This window comes from Schistocerca nitens, chromosome 1, assembly GCF_023898315.1.
Source record: "Schistocerca nitens isolate TAMUIC-IGC-003100 chromosome 1, iqSchNite1.1, whole genome shotgun sequence".
In the NCBI taxonomy this organism is placed as follows: domain Eukaryota; kingdom Metazoa; phylum Arthropoda; class Insecta; order Orthoptera; family Acrididae; genus Schistocerca; species Schistocerca nitens.
The window spans coordinates 29,473,886-29,491,987 of record NC_064614.1 but is presented as its reverse complement, the minus strand read 5'-3'; the positions used below and the strand labels follow the sequence as shown (position 1 = coordinate 29,491,987).

The window sequence follows — 18,102 nt, the reverse complement described above, 5'->3', positions numbered from 1 at the left end:
CTTTTTTTTACAACAGTTTCAGTGCCAGAAATATCATCCATACTACTTGAACCCAAAGTTCAACCAGCAACATTTTTTGCGAAAAATTGATCTAGTCTGCCAAGCGTTTTTAGAACATTGGCTTTCCGTTCTCGCCTTTCCTTAGATAATTTTCAAATTACCGCCCAACTTATTTTTGCACATTTGCTTTTTCCACTGTTATTCACGTTAAGGCACTTACAAAATTGTCAACCAACAGTCAAAACACAAAGGAAAAAATTGTAAAAGGAAAGAAAGAAAGACAGTATCCAATTCCAATTGTACTACACTGTACAAGAGCACAAAGCTTCGTACTTTAAACACGGCGCATGAGCATATAGATTTCTCCTTTAAACATGGAGCAATGAACTGACCAAATCAGATTACTCAACGTAACTGTGCTATGAAAGAACGACAATGCAGAATAATTTAATTTCAGTGTCGCCTCTTTTCCTGTTGTCGGTGAACAATTAAAGCACACCTTCTGGCTAGAATTCGTCTTGTAAAGAAAGTGAGACAGTCCCTTTTTTGGCTTCTGTTTCCCATGTCGCTGGAATTTGGACTGGGACACAAATATCTTCTGAATATTGTTGACACTGTATTTGTAATTTAAAAAGCAAATAATTTTTGCAGTTTCTTGCAGTGAGGTGTGTGGGATCGACTCTTATCCCACTTATTATTATAACACTTTAGCAGTTTCTGTGGACACAGAACACAGACTACAAAGTTTAAGTAGTCTTATTGGCAGTTATGTGGTGTGTTGTCATTTGTGTGAACACTGCTGTTACGTCTACACTCAAATGCACCTTTTTTTCCAACATAAAATAAAAATAACCTTTCCTCGAAGAAAAAAAGCTTAGTTAAGAAGTTTAATAAAAAATTTGCAATGCTATGCACTATTTGATTGCGCAGAGTGGGAACTTCGATATTGTGCAGGCTGCAGCACTGTAAATGAGACAAACGAAAGTTGGTTTCTTCTTCTTTTTTCGCCAAAAAAGTAACTAAGTAAATAAATAAATAAAATTTTTAAACTGTTGTGAAGTGCATTTCACACATTATTAGACATTCTGCTTACGATATGTTCTTTTCATGTAAACTAGTGTTTAAAAATGTGAAACATTCCTGTGTCAACATGTTTTGTTAAACGGGTGTTATTAAATCAAAGTTCAGATATTGAAGACCACAGAGCTTTCATGTTAGTTACAGTAATAGCAGGTTGACTTGATACTCTCCCGTAATTTCTACAAGAAATGTAAACAGAGTCGGTTTTTAATACTGAGGCCCATACATGTTACAGTATGTAAAAAACTGCTGATTAGTTTATCACAGCTTTTCAGGGTCCCGGTATTTTCACAGAGAAAATATGGTAGGGTTAAGTAGAAGGCAAAACTTTCTTGGAATAATAGTGTGTGTGTGTGTGTATGTGTGTGAGAGAGAGAGAGAGAGAGAGAGAGAGAGAGAGACAGACAGACAGACAGACAGACAGAAAGAGAATTGAGAAACATGTAGTTCTTTTTTCGACAAGCTTTTCTTGCTTAATGTTCTAAAACAATGCTATTTGTATCATGGGTGCCCAGAAACAGATTATGCACATAGATTTAAAAATAAATGAATGGGTTTTAAAATAAATGAATAACATATGAAAAATATGAGCCTTTTAAGATCCTCTGTAACAAATCAGACACCTCCTTTGATAAAGTCCTAGATACGTCCATTCACGAGATATGGATAGGGATTGCAATGTTGCCAGTTCCAAGCAATGGTTGCAGTAAGCGTATACACCTGCTCTGCGCTTGATGAAAGCATTTATACCACATATTATGTCTCCTGACTTGCTTGTGCAGAAATTGTCGCTTACCACCACCATTAACAGTTAACAAGTCACAACAAATGGAATAAAAATTCCATAAATAGTTCGCTACGGTCGCGTTTTATGCTAGCATTGGTTACGTCATTTACAGCAGAGCGCTGGAAACACTATTGAACGCTCATTGGCTGTCGGAGAACGCGTCACGGAGATGCACGGAATAAGTCTAAACTCGACCGCCATCATTCATGACTCCAACTATAACAACGTAAATGACATTCAGAATTTACAGGACATGTTACGGACAAATCTGTACCATCACATGACCAGGCAGGCTGTGTATCTTGACAACCCAAAATCTGTTCTGCACACTTGAATGCTCATTCCAGAGAGATTTCTACTCTGTGCTTCCGAAGAAAAATTGGAAGTATGCCTGGCACTCGGCTGAAATTCCAAAATTCCAAAATTTACGAATGTGGCGTTAAGCACTCGTCGAAGCTAAACGTCTGTGACAAGCAAGACTGAAACTTCCTCGCTGATTAAAACTGTGTGGTGGACTGAGACTCGAACTTGGTATCTTTGCCTTTCGCAGGCAAGTGCTCTACCAACGAACTACCCAAACACGGCTCAAGACACTTCCCCACAGCTTTACTTCCGCCAGTGCCTCGTCTCGTACTTTCCAAACTTCACAGAAGCTCTCCTGCGAAACTTGCAGAACTAGCACTCCTGGAAGAAGGGATGTTGCGGAGACGTGGCTTTGCCACGACCTGTGTGGCGTTTCCAAATGAAATTTTCACTCTGCAGCAGAGTGTGCGGTGACATGAAACTTCCTGGCTGAGCACGAGAGTTCCTGTGGAGTTTGTAAGGTAGGAGAGGAGGTATTGGCGGAAGTAAAGCTGTGAGCTTTGGTCGTGAGTGGGGTTTGGGTAGCTCAGTTGGCAGAGCACTTGCCTGGGAAAGGCAAAGGTCCTGAATTCGAGTCTCGGTCCGCCACACATTTTTAATCTGCTGGGAAGTTTCATAACAGTGCGCACTCTGCTGCAGAGTGAAAAATTTCTTTCTGGAGACAAACAAGAATATAAATGTGATTGGCGCTCGTTTTATTTGCAGCTGTTTTAATTTGTGCTCTTAGGTTACACCCCCAAAAATCGTAACACGTTCTGAATACACAGTGAAGTACTAGTCGACAAACGAGACTGTAAAATACTACTGCTCCTCGTTTTACTCACAGTAATTTTTTAATCTGTACTCTTAGGTGTCAGTCTAACCACATAATCGGAAATCGAGATATATTCGAAATTAAACAGCCGAATATTTGTGACAGACAAGGATGTGTGTATCATTGCTGCTCATTCTACTCACAACAATTTAAACTGTACTCTCAGATTTCTGCCTAACCACACTCTCAGTAATAGTGACATACATGGAAAAAAGGTCAAATACTTGTGACAAGCAGGAATATATCGTTGCTGATAGTTTCACTCACAGCAATTTCGTCCTTCGTTTTTTTAATCGGAGTGAACCCACAAAATGGAAGGAACTTATTTCTGAAATGGAAGGAACTTATTTCTGAAGTGTAATGAACTTATTACTGATAGATGACGCTCCTACGTATGAACAATATCGAATATTGCAGAACATACCTGTGTTACATGATTGAGAATTTGTTACAATACAAAGATGAAAAAAAAATTCCTCTGCTGGGTTACAAACTTACTTCCTTATGCACTACAACATCACTTTAACCACATTTTTTTAAAAATAAATTTATTCAGCAATAGGTATCACAAAACTTTTGCACTGGTTTTAAGGATAACATTTAAATAAGCTGTATAAATTGTCAAAACTTATCCACTTGTTGTTGATGATTTCTTGTTTTTCGTTCTGCAAGCGTTGTTCCAGGTTATATATAGACTCTACTCCCTCGTTGAAGATGTAGTTTAGAAAATAATGTACGAACCTTGTGAGAGTTCTCGTCTTGGATACTGGAAATGTTTTAACGTTCATACACATTATTTTCTCGCTACTTATTTTGTCAACAATGGTTGATAACAAACTTGCTGATTTAAATTTCTTCCATATCTGGAGACTTGTAATTCTGGAGGAACTGACTGTTGAATGTATGGCAGTGTCAACCATTCCACAGTACTGACAATAAGAATGGTTAGTTAGTTTATATAGAAAAAAAGAACAATTATCCACACATTGATAATGTCTGAATGGGGAAAGGTTTGATTTGGGATGCAATGGCAGCAAGAATTCGCTATAAGAAGGGTTTAATAAAACATCAAACATTTTAAAACTTGAGAGCACTTGCTGAGACATCACAATATGTGCTATTGCATATCACAGAAAGATATCTAAAACGTTTATAAAATGATGTGTTTGCTGCCAGCGACCATCCGCAATGATGAGATTATATCGTTTGACCATCATGTATCAGTAATATGGTGGGATGACCGAGTGCACGAAGTTCATCCTTTCGGCATTCCTGTTCTGTTCAAGCGTTATGTTGACGTCGATGTTTAAGTAATATGCAGTAGATTCATTGAAGCGTGGCCAACCTCCTTCTATGACAGGGTCCTCATCTGGCGTAGGATTCCTGTAACGAAATTTTTCCTCATTGAAGTTGAATGCTAATAAACATTTATACAAGTGCTGTACATAGATGAATAAATGATGAGTTACAATATTTATAATGCAGGATATTCATCAAATGTTTCCTAATTTGTATCGTTATTTTGTTTAAAAGTAAAAGACTTCTCTTGGTTCATGGTATTTACCAGTAATGACTGGGAAGTAACGTGCAAACGAAGAAATAAACCTCACACAGACATTGTGATAACCCATTTAATGTAGCGACTACTGGACTAAATTGGCATAACAGTCAAGCTTTGGTTTGCGTTTGTAGAATTAAGAAGCATGGTTTCCCCTAAAATATAGGGTGGTAGTGATATTCCTAGAGCCGTGAAATACAGCTATCGACTTCGAGAGACTGAAAACATGTGACTGAGCCAAAGGGACACAGTTCTTGTATTGTGCAGGTGGTGGCCTTGCTAGCTTAAGACTAGACCACATGGGCCTAGTGAAGAAAAAGGTACTGTTCTTCCGTAATAAATTCTTAGATGAAGGAAGTGTTTTCTTGCAGTATGGATTAGATGCATCAATGTTTCTGGAAAGGTAATAGATGAGAGCATTTATGGAAACTTCTTTGGAGACCTTCTGCACTTCCTGTTACAGCTCGTATGAAAAGAAAAATGGATAGTTCAACAGAATAAGGTGCTTAATAATAAGAAAGTAAGGACAAGACATGTTGTTGAAAATAATTGAGCAATTCCCAATAACAACAAGATCACCGCGATAGTGTGATATTAATTATTTTTCTTCCTCGATGATCTCTGGTAATGGGATGGTTTCAGCTGAGTCAAAGCAACGTACAGTTGTCGCTACACTTTGACATAGCAGAAGAAGACCTGGTTATCCCACAAATTTAGTTATATCGCAGCTAATTTCAGAGTATTTCACATATAATGGAGCCATTGCTGTGTTGTTTACTACTATTGGTCTCGAGTACACACTACACAAGTACCCACAGAAAGAACCTATGAAACATAGATATAACACTTGCGACTGTTCTCCAGATAAAGAGATGGCAGCATCACAGCAATTCATACAATTCATAGGGCATCTACAAATACAGTCAAATGAAATCGAGACAGACGAAAAAAAAGCAAATTAAATTCAGTGCCATCATGGAAAAAGTTTGCAGTTGTCTACAGCACCATGAAAGTGGTGAAGCAAATCAATTGCAATAAATGTCTTTCTTCACAGCTCCAAAAATATCTAAATTGCCCATATGGAGGATGTGTAAGGGCTTTCCAACGAAACTCTTACAGAGTAGACGAAACAACAGGTGTGGCAATTCTGGGAAAGTCATGATGACGTTTTTCTTTAACTGCAAGGGCTTTTTCCACAGTTTATAAATAATTTCATTACAGTTCCTAGCTCCACACCTTTATTCCCAGAAATCCCGTCCTCAGATTAAGATGTTTATGATATTAGTAGACTTGTTTAAACGAGAAATGCCCTTTTCGCTTGGCTAGTCTGGTTCTTACATCCTCCTAGCTTTGTCCATCATGTGGTATTGCATTTCCAAGGCAACAGAATTCCTTCACATCGTGCACTGTGTGGTCCCTAATATTGATTTTAAATTTATCGCTCATCTTACTATCGCCCCTCGCCTTCACCATAATCTTTCTTTGGTTTACTCTCACTCCATATTTTGATTTCAGTAGATTATTAATCACATAATTCTGTTAGTCCTAATTACTTATCACACTCACTGAGGATAACAAATTCGTCAGTGAATTTTATCATTGATATTCTTTCACTTTGAATTTTAATCCTGATCTGAAATTGAATGAAACGTCGTGTGGCAAGGGCCTCGCGCCACGTAGACTGGTCGCTTGGTGGAATTCTTTTTAGTTGACGCCACTTTGGCGACTTACACTTCGAAATCCTGTTCTTAAACACCTCTTTTAGTCCCATTATTGCTTCTTTGATATACAGGTTGCAGGATGACAAACTGATGACAGCCCTGCATCGTTGCCTTACACCCTAAATTAGTTAGTTGCATGTTCCATAGTCCAACTGCACTATTCGTTTATCGATGTGATGTGGAAGGGGTCAGTTTACAGAATACATATACATGATAAGTGTTAAAATTAATGAGCACATTATCATTTTATTCCTACTTATGCAACAACTGTTAGAAATGAAGGTTTTTTTTTTACTGTCTGCCAGTTTTTAAGTAAAAATCCGACAAAGGAACCGAAGGCGCTTCCAGGAGAAATGATTTTAAATTAGATTTAAAAATCCCTTCGCTACCTGTCAAACATGTTATGTTCTTCGGCACATGATCAAAAATTTCTGCTACTGCTTATTCAACTCCTCTCTGAGCTACTGACAGCTTTTGACAACAGGCAACAACAGTTATTTGTACCTCTAGAGTTATAGTCTGTTCAAATTGTGACGGATTATTAATGATGAATTTCATTAGTGAAAATATGTATTATGATGGTATAGTTGAAGTGTCTATGTCCTTCAGCAGGTGCCTACAAGATGTGTGTGGGTGAACACCACATATTATTCTTACTGCTCGCTTTTTTCTAATAAATTTTTCTTTGTATGTGCTGAGTTGCCCCAGAAAATTATTCCATATGACACTATTAAGTGGAAATATGTAAAATATGTCAGAATGTTGATGTGTTAGTCTCCAAGATTAGTAATTATATGAAGAGCAAAAGTACTGAACTTAATTGTTTGAGGATCTCAGTAATATGCTTCCAGTTTTTATCAATAAGTACACTCAAAAATTTCGAGCATTCTACCCTGCTTACTGACTCCTGCTCAAGTGCTACATCAGTTGTTTGCATGACTATTTATTGTACAGAACTGAATGTAGTGTGTTTTCTCAAAATTTAGAAAGTCCATTTTCAGAGAGCAACTTAATTATTCTTTGGAAAATTTCATTTAGTAACTCTTTTTTCGCTTTCTCTCTAATGTATTATAAAACTAGTATCATCTGCAAGAAACACCAAATTTGCTTGTCGAATGTTAAGTAGGGGACCCAAAGCTGAACCTCATGATCTCCTTTTGTGATTTTTGCCTCAGTTTCTAAAATTTACTACCATTGTGACATTTCTGTATTATTCATCAAAACCTGTTGTATTCTATTTGTCAAGTATGGTTCAAACCAGCTGTGTGTAAAGACATCAGTACCATAAAACTTGAGCTTTTCTAAGTGAATAACATGATCTACACAATCATAGTATTCTCATTCGAGCAACCTTTCTGGAATCCAAGTTGTGATATGCTGTGTAAATTGTTTCCACTTAAGTGTGACTGCTCTTGAGTACATTACTTTTTCAAAAATTTTGGAAAAAGGTGCAGTAAGGAAACTAGTCGATAATTGTTTCAGTTTGTACTGTCATCTTTTTTATCAAGTGGTGTAATAATTGCATATATCAACCTGTCCAGAAAAATTCCTTGTAGCAGTGATGTATTGGACGTATTACTAATGACAATTCTTATTATGCTGGAACAGCTGTTCAGAGTTATGTTGAAATAGCACCAACTTTACAAGAGCTTTTGTATTTTAGAATTGTATTAATTTCAGTGAAGGAAGTTGGTGCTACTTCTAGTGGCTTAATGAAAATTTTTAAGATATTCTCTTGCTTCTTCAAGTGAATCATTTATTCCTACATTTGCTGCTACATTTAGAAAGTGACTCTTAACTTTGCAACTTGTGAACTATCAATCACAACATTGTCACTTAGTTTAATTGTTATGGAATCTTGTATAATGACCAACTGTCCTGTCTCCCATTTTACGAAGCCCATATAATTTTAATCTCATTATCTGCATTATTGTTTCTTTCAGGATATGTATACTGCTGGATATTTTAATGACTTTCCTTAAAATACTACAGTATTTTTGCAGTATACAAGTAATCTTTCCTTCCTGGTTCTTGTTTGTATTGTATATTACTCTTCCTTACATCGAATACTTATTTTTCTAAGATTTTCAAACATGCTGCATCATTTTCCATTTACGAATGCTTTTTGTAGGTCGACAGAACCTAGAAAGTTGTCTCGATTTTCCTTAAGCTTTGCTTCCATTGTGAAGAAAATGGTACCTTCATCTGCCCTCAAGCCAACTGATTGTCATCTGTTGGATCTTCAATTTTCTTCTCCATTCTTCTGGGTATTATTTTTGTCAGCAAGTTGGATGTCAAACTGTTGAAATGATTGTACGTCAGCTGTCACATTTCTCTGCGTAAGGTACCTTGGCGATTTTTTCATGAAATTTGTCTGACTGTCTAATGATATTTCTCCAGTCTTGCACACTTTACACACTAGCTTGAACAGTCGTTTGGTTGATCCTTCCCCCATAGACACTACAGATTTTGAAAGAATCTTATCTTTTCATCCTGCACTGTTTGTTCATACGTCTTCCAAAGCTCTTTCAATCTCTGTCTAATACTGAAATCTCTGTATCTTTCACATCGACATCTGCTTCCTTTTCTGTTACACAAACATACAGTTCCTCTTTTGTAAAGGCTCTTTGTGTACTTTTCACATACCATTCTCTTAAGCAGGTAACATTGGTACCCTTTGTTTTTTAATTTTATCATAAGTTACTTTGAGTTTTCTATATACTCAATCTATCCTTCCAAAGATTATTTCTTCTGCCATCTGTACATTTTTCCTGTTGCCATTTCGCTTTAGACTTATTGCACTGCTTACTGAGTTTGTCTGTAAGTGACTTATATTGCTGCACTCCTTTCATTTCCTAAACAACGCTGTATTTCCTTCTTTCCCTGATGAAGTGAAGTATTTATACCAATACCCAACGTTTCTTTGCAGTTACCTTCCTTGTAACTATATTTATCAATCCAGCTACTGTGATAAGTCAGTTCAGATATTTTGGTTCCTCTTCAGCTCAACTGCCTACTGTGATAACTATCACAATATTTGCTGCCTTAGGTAACTTCAAAGAAATATCATCAGTGCTTCAGCATCCCGTTTCCCTACCTCAATAGGTATGGGAAGGAGGGCTGGCAAAGCTTATATATGACAGGTCAGGTATCCAAGTAATGAAGGAATAAGCATATTTCATCAAAATATAACAGTATTACACATAAAGGTAGTGAACTGTTTACAGATGGTGACTCTGACATTATTGGTATATCAGAGAACGAATTAAATAATGTGACAGTTGAGAGGCTTGCTTTACCAGGATACAGATTTGCTGGATGTTTTCCAAGGAATGTTTTGTAGAGTGGGGAAGTGGCCATGTACATCAAAACTGGATTCCATTTGAGTCCATAGATGTGTCAAAGCACTATGCTGAACACGTATTTGAAAGTTGTACAGCGGCAGCAGAATTAAGTGAAACTACACTTATAATTTTAATTATTTATAGGTACCCTAACTCTGACTTCAGTGCATTTCTGCTCAAGCTAGAGAGGGTTCTTGGTTCACTTTTTAAGACGTACCAAAAATTAGTTGTATGCGATGACTTCAATATTAATTTTGTATGTGACTATGCATGAAAGAGAATGTTGGAAGTTCTCCTGAATTCATATGATATGTTGCACACTGTATTTTCTCCAACCAGGGTGCAGGGGAACAGTACCACTATCGTAGGCAACATCTTTATTCATTCTTCATTACTAGTTGGGCATTCTGTTAGTAAATGGGTGAATGGCCTTTCAGACTATGTGGCACAAATTTTAATACTAAAAGATTTTTGTTCTCAAACAAATGTTATATATAATTACAAACAATATAGAAAAGCTAATCCATTGACAGTAGAGAGTTTTTTAAACCTCTTTAAAAAACAAGAGTGCCAGGATATTAATAGTGCTGATAACATAGATGACAAATATAATCCTTTCATTTACACATTTCTCATTCTCTTTAGAAGCTAATCCCATTAGAACGTCTAAAGTAGGGTACTAGCAGTAAGAAACAGCTTGGGTGGCTGACTAGTGGGATATAGCATATCATGTAGAAAAAAGTGGGAATTATATCAAAATATTAGAAGAGTCACAATCGAGCTACAATAGCCCAATACAGACTGTACTGTAAAGTGCTTAAAAATTTTATTAGGAGGGAAACAGTATGTTATACACAAATAGAATAGCTAATTCACAAGGTAAAACTAAAACCATATGGCCAGTTGTGAAGGACATATCTGGTCAGCAGCACAAGGTCCAGGGTATAAAGTCAGTATGTAGTAAAAATGTTTCTGTTACCGATAAGTTAGGTATATGTAGAGTATTAAACAATCACTTTCTGAATACAGGTGGTGAATTAAATAAAAACTTAGTTTCTACAGGGAATCATGTAACTCTTGGAAAATGGGTTTTGAAGACTGATATCTGAAATACTCCTCTGTGACACTGACAAGAGGAACTGAGTCAATAGTTTAGTTTAGTTATGTCATGTTCCATAGATCATTTTCACGATTATTTTTCGAACCAGTCAGATTACAAATGCTAATACTAATATTACTGAAATTTTTAGTTCTACACATGCAACTACATTTAGAGGTATAATTTTTTTGGATCACTGAAGACTAAGGCCCCTCAGGGATATAATGGAGTATCTAGCAGAATACTGAAGTACTGTGCTGCACATATAAGCACTGCACCTAGCCATATTTCTATTTTTTCCTCTAGGAATGGTCACTTTCATGAACAACTAAACTACTCAGTAGTAAAACCAGTTTATAAAAAGGGAGAAAGGGATAATATAAACAACTGAAGACCTGTTTCCATGCCATCAGGGTTTTTTTCCTGTCAAATGGACAGTTTGGTTTTCAAAGTGGTTTAACAACAGAAAGCGCTATATTCTCTTTCCTCTGTGATGTACTGGATGGATTAAACAAAAGGTTTCGAGCATTAGGTAGCTTTCTTTATTTAACTAAGGCATTTGACTGTGTTTATCACAAAATGTTGTTCCAGAAGTAGGACCATTGTGGGATATGGAGAGTAGCTCACAATTGGTTCACCTCTCACTTTAAGAACAGACAGAAAAAGATCATTCTCCACAGTATTGAGACTGTCTATGATTTGGTGTCCAAGTGAGGCATGTTAAATTGGAGGTGCTCCAGAGATCAGTGTTCGAACCACTCTGTTCCTTATCTATATAAATGATATGCCTTCTAGTACTACAGGTGATTTTAAAATACTTCTGTTTGCTGATGACACTAGCTTGGTAGTAAACTATGTGTGCAGTGTTGGCACTGATTCAAATAGTGCAATTCTAGATATAAGTTCATTGTTAGTAGAAAATAAAATGCTAAATCACAGTTTCTAACAGCCAGTTCAACAAAACCTGACGTTTTAATTTCACAAAATGGGTATGTGATAAGTGAGAGTGAAGAGTTCAGATTTCTACATCTTTCGATAGGTAGTAAACTGTCGTGTAAAGCCCCATTGTTACTATTAGAACAGTATCTGAAGTAAGTGATAGATACAAAAAGTAGTCTACTTTGCTTGTTTTCGTTTTGCTTGTGATTTGTGGTATTTATTTTGGGGTAACTCTCCCCATTCTCAAAGGGTATTTATGGCTCAGAGATGGGCGGTTTGGGCAATAAGTGGTGTAAATTCATGAACCTCTGTTCATTAGTCTGTGTATTTTAATGTCGTTTCTTGTTAACAATATCAGCTTATTCCCAAAAATCAACTTTCACTCAGTTAATTCTAGGCAGAAGTCCAATCTGCATTTTGGATCTCTTTCACTCTTGTGCAGAAAGGTGTGCAGTATTCTGTTGCATTCATTTTCGATAAGCTACAACAAAAATTGAAAAATCTTAGCAGTAGGGTATGCGCTTCCAAATCCAAACTGAAGAGTTTCGTCATGGGTCACTCCTTTCATTTTATCGAGGAGTTCCTTGAAAAAATAAGCTGTGTTCTGTGTTACAACTGCATTTATATAAACTTAAAGCTTGATGTTGTTTTACGATTCATTAATATTTTATTTTGTCTATTATAACTATTCTGTTGTAATTTCATGTACTGACATGTTCCATGAGCAAGGAGATTTGCTCCCCAGTTTTGTCCTGTGGAACTAGACGTGTAAACTAAAAAATAAGTAATACACAGTGATACTTCCTGTCGATTCTGTAAAAGTTCAGCTAGCTCTTCATCATTACTTAATTGTAATCTGTGTGTATGCTTGTTCCCGGATGTGCCTTGTAGCACAGAGCCTGATTTCGGAGTTTGTGTCTCACTATAATGCAATCTATTTAATAGCTTCCCATGCTTCCAGGCATTGTCCTTCTCTTGTGGTTCTTGTCTAGTGTATATACTATTACTAGATGAGATTTATTGCCCACCTCAAAGTGTATTTGGTTCAAATGGCTCTGAGAACTATGGGACTTAACATCTGAGGTCATCAGTCCCCTAGAACTCAGAACTACTTAAACCTAACTAACCTAAGGACATCACACACATCCATGCCTGAGGTAGGACTCGAACCTTCGACCGTAACGGTCGCGCGGTTCCTAGAAAAGCTCGGCCAAACCGGCCGGCTCAAAGTGCATTTGTCCCTTCCCATTCCTGCTACTGAGCCCATATTCTTCCTCATTTCTATAGGGTGATTTTTCCAACATATGCAAACCCTAGGGATTAATGAATGAGAATCAATGAGAGGATATGGAACAAAAAAGATCTAATGAACTTATGTCTGGAAATTCAAGGTTTCCAAGCTAAAGACCATTTACTCAAACATACTTTGTTACAGAAACTGCGCTCTAATATGCGCTGTACCAAGCAGTCACAGTTACAGTATGCACGGTTTCCTCTTAGAGAGTGGTACTATTCCTCATAAGTGATGCCCTAGGGCCCTCTCCTGCCACAGTAATTGATAATGTTGTGTCTGATTCAATTCTCTTGATGACTCATCTTATAACAGATGTGATACAGCATTGTACACAATGATTCTGAACTCGAATCAAGAGCTTACTTACAGAAAGTCAAATGGCAATGGGTGGCGGGCATCAAGGTCGTATCTGGAGACCTATCCCCGCTGACAACGATCACAGCATTCAACGTCTGCAACAGTGCTTCGTTGTTTGTCTGAGACAGGGTCGTTTCAGGAAGCAGGAAATCGTGAAAGACGTATCCAAAACGTTCAGACACCGGACTTGGAGGAAAATGTGGTTAATACTGTGGAAGGCGACTGCCATGTCGGTACCAGGCAGTTGGCCAAACAGTACAGGGTAAGCCAGACGACCGTGTGGAACATTCTGCATGACAATTGTTACTATCTTTATCACTTACAGCTTGAGCAGGGCTTACTAGCAACAGACTTTCCACATCAGGAGTAGTTTTGTCACTGGTTTCTTCACCAGGCAACCACAATTCTGGGATTTGTATCATTCACGCTATGAGGCCACCTTTACACGGATTGGTATGTTCAACTTTCATAACAATCGTCCGTGGGATAGTATGTAGAACCCACATGGTATGGTGACAGCGAATCATCAGCACTGGTGCAGGCAGAATGTGTGGACGTGGATAATTGGTGTCCGTATTTTGGGATCTGTCTTCGTTCCACGTCGCCTAAGAGGCCGGAGCTAGCGACGTTTCTTGCGGGTGACTTTGCCTCTCCTGCTGATGAATCGAAGGGTTATGTTGCTGCTACATGATGGTGCTCCAGCCCACTTCGCCGTTAACATCTGGACACATCTTAATCGTGTCTTCGCTGGTCGATGGAACAGACAAGAGGATCCAGTTGCATGTCCTTCTCGTTCACCAGATCTCAACCAGTGCGATTTCTGGTTATAGGGCCATCTCAAAAGTATCGTATATGCAGAGCCCATTCCAGATGTGGAGGCACTGGAGCAGCATATTCACGCTCCCTTTGACACTGCTCGGATGCAGCCTGGCCGATGTGAAGGTGTGAGACAGAACATGCTAAGGCGTGTACACGCATGCATTGCGGCACATGGAAACCATTATCAGCACATACTATAACTGGGGCTGCATTGTACATTACGTATTAGATTGCAGTCTTTGTTAAATGTACGACTGAATAAATGGTCTCTAACATGGAAACGATGCGTTTTCGGAAATAAGTTCATTGGACCTTTTTTGTTCTGTACCCTTTCATCGATCTGTTGATGCTGTTGCAGCTTGACATAGCTGACCTGATGGCCATCAGGGTGGAAAATATGAAAAGTGCTCAGACAAGCACCAGTGTTTGTAATTGTAATACTACTTCGCGCCTATGTGGCCTTATCAACCTTTTTTTCTTTGACATAACGAGTGATGAAGGTAAACGGCTTTAATGAACCGTTTTTTTTGTTTTTGTTTTTTTTTTTTTGCTTGCTAGGCGCTGTCTTGGTAATTCTGAACACTGTTAGCACCTTATTTTCTTTGAGGGATACAAAGCAGTCTCTGATTCATGTAGATAACTGTTGTTTAATTCACGCGAGCTGGAGAAGTTATGCCTGTTACACCTCAGGAATGTAAAGCAGAGCATTGGAGGAAGTACTTACATATACTTGGCGAAGTTGGTCCACAGCTTGACCATTGCAGAGCGCACTTTCTGCTCATCCGAAGCTGGGTCGAGATTCTGTCCGGAGCCGGGCACGCTGAACAGTGAGTCCAGGTCTGCCATGTGTGGTGCTCCTATGACATAAAACATAAACTCATCAGCTAAGGACCGAATTGTCAACAATTATATCTTATAAACGACACCAACCAGATGGCATACGACCCACCATCAGAACAAGCCTGACTAGGTGAGAGTGTATGACAAAGCTAAAAACAGATGCCATCGATACAGATAAATCATCTGGTGAAGAATAACAAATAATTTTTATTTAAGCGAATTTGACAAATTGCACATCGTGATGATTCGGTGGCGTAGTACAATTATCATAACACAGAGCTACTCGTGGTCTGTTCAACGTTTATGATTGGCATCCGTCGAGAGTGGTCAGACGACAACTGAAACCGTTAGCACACGAAAATGTCTTAGACTTGTACGCATAAACGTCGGAAATTTGCCTACTGGTTGTCACAGCCGCTGACAAATTGACAGTAATGGAAATCACTACAGTTTTTCATCATGCTGTTACATGAATTAAGCTAAAATGAATCTCCGAAGCAGACAACAAACGTTTGTTGACCCAGTTATATTTTATTTGTTGCGTATTTAGCCTGAACAGATTAAGACCTGAAGGTGCTGTCTTACATGTGACCAACAGCAACATATACCAAATATATTACAAAACATTCACAATAATAGAAATAATAATACAAATAAACGATAATAATAATGTAATAAAAGTTACTCTGACAATGATGTTGATTAGTCGAGCACATTCGAAGCCGTATTTAATATTGTCAAAAGCGGAAGGTGCAGTGAATGTGAAATATAGCGAGAGTGACATCTACATATTTCACGGTGCTGGAGAAAGTGATTATCTGGATTCCCTGTCCACATGCCTAAAGTAAATAATGAATATGGAATGTTCGTCCCTGGTTTTGGAAGAGTCAGGACCAATGATCAGAACTGAAGAAGAAATATTAACGACGGCAGAAAGTATTAGGAAGATATTTGATTTCCCAAGAACAGTTTCATGGCGAATGAAATACTACATTCCTTAGTATTACCTACCTCTTTGTGATCAACTGTACTGGCTGAACATTTGTATAGGCATATTACTTGTAGTGGTAGAGAGTTTCTTATGTCTCAGTAGTGTGTTATTTACCAGTATTACTAAGCAGCTTTGACAGTTCTCGTAAATATATAGTATTTTTGCTTCTTTATCTATGTATGTAATGTATGTACCGATTTTGTATGACACTAATACTAAATTTTTGAGTCAATTTGCGCTGGCACAATACATAAGAATGTGTATTTGCGCAACTGAGAAGACTACTTTATGTTACATAAGTATTATTTCTTTGTGGCATTTATGTGAGTTTTTTTTTAACTAATATTGACCAAATCTACATAACTATTGGAGTTTGATGGTAAGAAAGGAGATAACATCAACAAGCTCGATAGGATTTGATCCAGAGAACCTTCTTATGAGTTTTATCGTAATTTGTAATCATGTGAATGCCAAACAAAACATAAAAAAATTATTTGGCTGAGTACAAGACATAAAATAAAGACCAATAAAATCAAAGCCTTAAATAAATTAAAAATTAAAAAAATAGAAAAAATAAGGGAAAGTGAAATAGAAATCGAAGTTAAAAAGAAACCTGTGTTAGATATGTCTGAAGTGAAGTCGTAATTTGAAGATGTCGAAGCGAAGTAGCTTACATTTCGGTACAGTAATGCCAGATTTCCTGTAATCATTGTCTTGGGAGACCACTGCAGCAGTAAGGGGCAAGGGGAGAAAGTGAGATATAGTGATAATAGTTCTGGACTCACATGTTTAAGAGATTTGCTATCAGAAAGGAACACGAATTTTGTAGCAGCTGATATTCAGTAAGCTGAGTGAGGGTTGAGAAAGTTCGCTAGCTGTAAACGACGAGAGGAGGGAGTAAGACAGGGTTGTAGCCTATCTCTGCTGTTATTCAATCTGTACATTGAGCAAGCAGTAAAGGAAACCAAAGAAAAATTTGGAGTATGAATTAAGATTCAGGGAGAATAAATAAAAAATTTGAGGCTTGCTGATGACGTAATTCTGTGAGAGACAGCAAAGGACTTGGAAGAGCACTTGAACAGTGGAATGTGGTCGAATTAAATCAGGTGATGCTGAGGGAATGAGGTACTTAAAGTAGTCGAAGAGTTTTGCTATTTGTTCATCAAAATGACTGATGATGGTAAAAGTAGAGATGATATAAAATGTACACTGGCAACAGTAATAAAAGCGATTCTGAAGAAGAGAAATTTGTTGACATCGAATATAGAAATACATATTTAAGTCTTAGGAAGTCTTTTCTGAAGGTATTTTCACTCTGCAGTGGAGTGTGTGCTGATATGAAACTTCCTGGAAGATTAAAACTGTGTGCCGGACCGAGACTCGAACTTGGGACCTTTGCCTTTCGCGGGCAATTGCTCAACGGGGCGTGAGTCGTGCTTGGGTAGCTCAGTTGGTAGAGCAATTGCCCGCGAAAGGCAAAGGTCCCGAGTTCGAGTCTCGGTCCGGCACACAGTTTTAATCTTCCAGGAAGTTTCATATCAGCACACACTCCACTGCAGAGTGAAAATCTCATTCTAGCGTGGGATTTTGTCCTGGGACGTCACATTCCTGGCGCCTGCAATTGGTTCAGTATAAACAACATTTCCAGTTGGTGTGATGAATGGCAGCTGGCTCAAAATGTAGAAAAATGTAAGTTAATGCGGCTGAGTAGGGAAAACATACCCGTAATGTTCGGATACAGCATTAGTACTGTACCGCTTGACACAGTCCCGTCGCTCAAATATCTGGGCGTAACGTTGCAAGGCGATATGAAATGAAACGACCACGTGACACTTTCGTAGGGAAGACGAAAGGTCGATTTCGGTTTATTTACGGAGTTTTAGGGAAGATGTGGTTCATCCGTAAAGGAGATCTCATATAAGAAGCTAGTGCGACCCATTATTCAGTACTGTTTGAGCGCTTGGGATCTGCACCAGTTCGGATTAAAGGAAGACCCGATGCAATTCAGAGGCGGGCTGCTAGGTTTGTAAACGGTAGGCTCGAACAACACACAAGTATTACGGAAATGGTTCGGGAACTCAAATGGGACTCCCTGG

At 38.0% G+C, this 18,102-nt stretch overlaps 1 protein-coding gene across 1 annotated transcript in view; it reads right to left on the bottom strand.

The window, feature by feature from the left end:
* Positions 1–3,612: 3,612 nt before the first annotated feature.
* The window catches only part of LOC126234479 (juvenile hormone esterase-like), a 91,472-nt gene continuing 76,982 nt past the window's right edge, over positions 3,613–18,102 (bottom strand). Inside the window, exons 10-11 of the mRNA XM_049943174.1 lie at positions 14,900–15,032; positions 3,613–4,427 (exon numbers count right to left, since the gene is read on the bottom strand). Of these exons, the coding sequence (XP_049799131.1) occupies positions 4,265–4,427; positions 14,900–15,032 (296 nt within the window). The 3' untranslated portion in view covers positions 3,613–4,264. The remainder of the gene's footprint in view (positions 4,428–14,899; positions 15,033–18,102) is intronic.